The sequence below is a fragment of the Lathyrus oleraceus genome, chromosome 6 (genome assembly GCF_024323335.1).
Source record: "Lathyrus oleraceus cultivar Zhongwan6 chromosome 6, CAAS_Psat_ZW6_1.0, whole genome shotgun sequence".
In the NCBI taxonomy this organism is placed as follows: domain Eukaryota; kingdom Viridiplantae; phylum Streptophyta; class Magnoliopsida; order Fabales; family Fabaceae; genus Lathyrus; species Lathyrus oleraceus.
In genome coordinates this window covers 409,107,560-409,113,312 of record NC_066584.1, presented here as the reverse complement: position 1 = coordinate 409,113,312, position 5,753 = coordinate 409,107,560, and the positions used below count along the sequence as shown (strand labels likewise).

Here is a 5,753-nt window from a genome sequence, read left to right as displayed (position 1 = left end):
CATTCACTAGATGACACGTGTCAGAGCACCTCTCACACGTTTGCAGGTAACTTCCCATGTTCGATTATCCATGATTAATCTACATCATGGTGTGCTGGCCTTTGACTTCGAAAAACTTCCCTCTATGTCGACCCCATGCTCTGGTTTTTTGTCTTGTCGATCCAATCCTCCAACCGTCTTTTTGGTCGACCAAACTTTACACTCCTTGAGATGAAATTTGCCAGCTAACAAACTGCCCCATGAAAAGGTTGGTTTCGACTTGAACTCTTCGACCGAGAAACCCGACTTTTGAATTTCCAAATTTCGGCTAGCCATCTAATCATTAATGATAGTTTTATGTATGATGATGGCTTTCCTACGTTACGGTTTCCCAAACACACTATCATCATTACTAGCTATCCTCTAGGTTGTGGGATTATAACCAACGCCACCAACTCTCCCACTACCTCCTAGTTGGACATTTGTTAGTCGACTAATGCTTTATTGTTCATTGGTTCGCCTACAAATAGCCACCTCTTCATTCTCAAACTTTTCTGCTTCCACAAACGCGTATCTGCATACTTCTTCTGCATATTTCTTCTGCATTTTTCTTCAGCAACCTTCACAACAACCTCAATTTCACAATATTTGCTTCAACCTTCTTGATAATGGATTCTTCGACCCGCGCCAAAGGCGCAAGCTCTTTCAAATTGGTGACAACCCTATTGCCTTTCAACTCAACGCAATAGAAAGCATAAAACGCACCCCTTAACCTGCTTCTTCTGATGAAGCGATGACGAAAATCTAGAAATACTAAATGCTTATTCCTTTTGTCGTTGACAAGAAATTAGTTGCGTTTCATGGGCCTCTTGCAGACCCAAAGTCCACACCAAAAGCAGTCCAATGATTCTTCCCTAGTTATGGTCCTACTGCTCCTCCCTCCTTCGACAAGGTCGGAGTTATCGACGTTAGGTTTATGGATTCCAAAGCCAGAGTCTTCAGATCTATGCCTACTCCGGGTAGTAAATAATATTTGGCGTAGCTTAACAAAGTCCAAAGGAAACGCCAAGATCAGTGGAGGAGTGCAGGGATCTTCAACGCCATCCAAATCTCTAGGTATGCCCACCGCATCAATCCTTGCATGTTGCTGGCCTCTATGTACTTCTGGGAGGGTTCGACCAACACCTTCCAACTTCCATGTGGGATGCTGACGTCCAAACTCTTCGATGTGGTAACCAATACTGGTCTATTGCCGTTGGGAGATACCTTTGACCCCACACTTCCGAGGGAAAACACTTTCTCGTTTGGTCGAGCCAGTCATCAAAATGACATTGATGACCATCACAACAAAGATTCCGTCAAAGTATCAGACGAAAAACATATCGCTTTCCTCACACCATGGCTTTCGTATTACATATTATGTCCCAACTCCTTATGGATAGCCAAAAGTTATATCAATCTGGAGATCCAAATTCACGAGGGTCGACAAGTCTCTTTGGGTAAGCTGCTACTAGCCTCCTTGTATCAATCTTTGGGGCTTGCAATCTTGAAACTACAATTTCTCCATAGTACCCCCAAGGCCCTGAATTTGTCGGGTCATATGTGGCTTTTACAACACTGGTTAAATGCCACTTTCGAATATTAACCAGGCTATCTAGTGTCGGAATGCATCCTTCGGTTGAATGAGGATCGACCGATCGAAGGGGCAAGGTTAACTTTGATAACATGTCAAGAAACTCCCAACAAACACCTCTTTATGAAGTACTTGAATATGTTTATTGAGTCCGATAAGTTTGCCCCTGGCATGGCCCCATTCGCGGATTGAATCTTCGGCCCAAAATGGTTTAAATATCCCTTCCCATGTGACTCTCCTCAGGCCGCAACATAATCGAATTCCGTATGGAGAACGTTTTTGATTCCTATGCTACTATCTTTCAGAATTGAAGCGGGGTCGAAGGGATACAGTTTTATGAGTTATCAACCCAATTTGGTGGCTCACCAGTTTGGGCTAAGTCAAATGGTCCCGAAGCCTTTAGTATCACACGTGACCGACATTGTATGGTCTGGTCGATCATTAAATTCTGATGACCATAAAGCCTGCCTTCGTTTCTGCAAGTCCGCTCAACATTATGAACTTCCCGTGTTCAAGTTTTAACAGTCCTTTTTAACAACATCTGATTTTGAAGAATGGTGGGCTATCTACCAATGTCACGCTTTTTCCAGTGATTTCTTTCTCCAGAATATGATTGATGCCTTTTCCACCTTCTCCGGTGATATACCGCCTCCACCACCGTCTATCAATGCTCCTGACACCACAATCCAAACTAACAACGTCGATGAAGCCCCAAGAAAGGTAAATGCTATTCTTTCACTACAAATGTAAAAAACTAAACGTTTCTGTTGTTAGGGTCGAAAAAGGGTCCCCCCATCTGAACCAGCCTTGGCCAAGCCCTCGAAGAAGCAATGGGCGCCATCGACTCCAAAACCAAAGGTACTTAGTATCAACGTCCTCAAAAGGCTTTCTATTTTAACAGTTTCATCACCTTCTTACTTGTCTTATCATCCAGGTTCAGGAAAGAGGTCCCTTTGGTCGACAACGAGGAGTTCGACGGCAGTGTGCATTCGCACATCTTCCCAATGTTGAAGGTACCACCAACAACTCGTCCTACTCCAATATGAAGGAGGAAAGTTCAGGCTAAAAATACCCCTTTGAAGGTGGCTTCTTCGATTGCGAACCATGCAATCCCAAATGACCTTGAAGAGGTCTTTTTCCCCTCGTGATCCAGACATGACTTCTCCTGTTTCTCTGCCTTATGTGTTCCCTCAAGTATTCGTCCTTCTTTACTTTCCACCAACTTGTGAGCTTATTTTCGATGTGAGTTATAATCCTTTATACCCCAGGGACGCATGACCGATTTGACTTCGACCAAACCTGTGGTAGAAGAGAGGGCTGACAATAAAACTGTCGGGGTTATCTTGAGCCCACAAAAACAAACTGAGTTTCAAAGTGTCTCGCCTGAAATCCAACAGAATCCCGTTTCTCAACCAACTTAAGATCTTCCAAATTTCGTTGACGAAAGGATCTCTACTGACATTCTGACTTCGAACGAGATCTTAGCCATCAAGCAACAGAATCCAGTGGAGGCTCTAAGGAAACTACAACAACTTCGTCAGCTTTCGACCGAGGCGCAACCTTCGTCTTCAACTATGGCTCCTTCGTCGGAGATGAATGCTGCCTCCACTCTTACACTCCAATAATTGAAAGACCTACTATTCGAGCATGAGTTTTTAATCGTCCTTGATGAAGAAGAAGGTTTAGCCCGTGACATCTTCAAGCTCCTTGACGCACTTGCACTTCATGAGCTTTCTGACTCGATTGTCACATATTTTGTCGAGTTTGAGGCTTTCTTTACCCAAATGGTCAAGGACCTTAACCTTCGTCAGAATGTTGACTTTCAAATCAAAATGAAGCTCAACGAAATGAGGCTTGAGTGGGATTTCAGTGAAGCATGCGAGAAAAAACTTAATGACTTTGAAGCCAAGAAAAAGGAGCGCCTTTGCCAACAAAAGACCTTCGACCAGCAATTTCTGGACTACCAAGCGCAGATAGCCAAACTTAATAAGAAAATTGTTGAGGTGGAAGCGCAAAAGGCTTCCTTAGAGACGGATGAAGAGCTTCCTGCACAAGAAGTCGTCGACCGCGACGTTCTGAAGGGGATCTCTCATGGCGAAAAGGACCTCAAAATCGAGGCTAGCATCAAGTAGCTACAAGGGAAGAATTATTTTCTAGATAGTCGAATTGGTCACAAGATGACCTCCTTTGAGGATTTCAAATCTAGATTTCCCGCCTGAATTTCTCTTTGTATTGGTTTTTTAAGGTTGGTCGACCATTTTTTGTAATGCCTTTCAGGCTATTTAAACAAACTAATGAATATTTTCGTTATGTTTGGACCTGAATCTCTTGTAGCATAGGTTTATATTTCTTCAAATATTTCCCATTTCCCATTAAGACCCTTCGATCCATGCCTAGTTCCTGAATCTTAAAGGCGTTGTTAGTAAACGTTCAGATTACTTGAAATGGTACTTCCCATTTTGGAGACCATTTTCCTAAGGCTCGATCTCTTCGATCCATAGGCAAAATTACTTTCCAAACGTAATCATCTACTGCAAAGGTTTTTGTTTTAACCCTTCTGTTGTACACTTTGGCCACACACTCTTTCTGTCGTATCAATACTTCCATCGTGACCAATCTCTATTTGTCTAAATCAGCCAATTCGTCAGACATCAACTCCCAATATCATCCCAACTAAATATCTTTATGGTGTTGCACCCTGACTAACTGTAAACAAATCTCTATTGGTAACATAGCATCGTGCCCAATGTCAGACGAAAAGGCGTCGAATTTTTTGCCTCTTTTGAGGATGTTCGACAGGCCCATAGGATTTGGTCCAAAGTCTTGTGCCAATTTTTTAGCTTTTTGGCGACATGTTTTCTGACTAGACCTATTACTACCTTGTTGGCTGCTTCGACTTGGCCATTTGCTTGTGCATAATAAGGTGTGGAAGTGACCAACCTGAAACTTGTTTCGACGGTAAATTCTTGCATCTTTTTCCCCACAAAAGCCGAACCTTGGTCTGTGGTAATGGTTTCAGGGATGCCAAATCTATATATGATGTGCTTTTGAATGAATTGGATCACGACCTCGTGATCTACTTCTACAATAAGGATAACTTCGATCCATTTTGTAAAGTAGTCTATTCCGTGCAGGATAAACTTTTGTTTCTTCGATGAGGCCGACCGAATCTCACCAATGACATCTAATGCCCATCCCCTAAAGGGCCACAACTTGATAACTGAATGCATCTCACTTGCTGGTACGTGTTGGACGCTCATATGCGTTTGGCATTCTTGGCATCCTTTGGTGAACTCGATACAATCCTTCAACATACTGGGTCAATAAATGCCTTGTCAGAACAGTAGCCATTTCATCTTATGGCCTGCTTGGTGTGCACCACATGCTCTTTTGTGTACTTCAGATATGGCCAAGTATGCTTCTGTACTTCCCAGACACTTAAGCAATATTCCCCCTGGAGTTTTCTTCAATAATTCATTTCTCAGCAGTACATAGCTCAAGGCCCTGTACTTGATTTTCCTGTTAGTACTTCCGACTGGATTCTCTAAGTACTCCAAAATTGGTTTTCTCCAATATGATGGTGATGAATTGCCAACAGCGAAAACTTCGTGTCTCCAAAAATTTTCAAACTCAAAATCTTCGAGGCGCTCGTCGTCGAAACCTTCATAGTAGCTGACACTTCCGTCGAGGTTATCTTTTCCCTTCGCCTCTTGGATGTTCGCACTAAGTGGTGGTGGTACGTCCGACACCATCTTTTCTTGTCCCTGGATAATTTTCTGGAGTCTTGACTTCAAGATCTTGTACCCAAAAGTGATCTGGGCTAGATCGTTGGCTTCTTGGTTCTCATTCCTTGGCACATGCGTAATGTCGACGATCTCGAAGTACTCCAATAGTTGTGTTACCATCATGAAATATCTCAGCAAAGTTTCTTTAATGCACTTGTATTCTCGTGTGACTTGATTAATTACCAATTCTGAATCTTCTCTCACCTCTATTTTACTGGCTCCTAATTCTTTCAGGATTCTAAGACCAATTATTAGGGCCTCGTACTCTGCTTCATTATTGGAACATTTTTAAAACTAATTGGAATAAAAGAAAATTAAAACAGAAATTAAAAATAGAAAAAATCCAGAGGCGTCAG

The 5,753-nt window shown here is 42.5% G+C and overlaps 1 protein-coding gene across 1 annotated transcript; it reads right to left on the bottom strand.

Moving 5' to 3' along the window:
• Positions 1–4,947: 4,947 nt before the first annotated feature.
• Positions 4,948–5,517, bottom strand: LOC127095895 (uncharacterized). Its single transcript, XM_051034520.1, has one exon. The coding sequence runs from the start codon at positions 5,515–5,517 to the stop codon at positions 4,948–4,950; it is 570 nt and encodes a 189-aa protein (XP_050890477.1).
• Positions 5,518–5,753: the final 236 nt, after the last annotated feature.

Coding starts and splice junctions, on each gene's coding strand:
- LOC127095895 (XM_051034520.1), bottom strand. CDS start 5,517: ATGGTAACACAACTATTGGAGTACTTCGAGATCGTCGACATTACGCAT.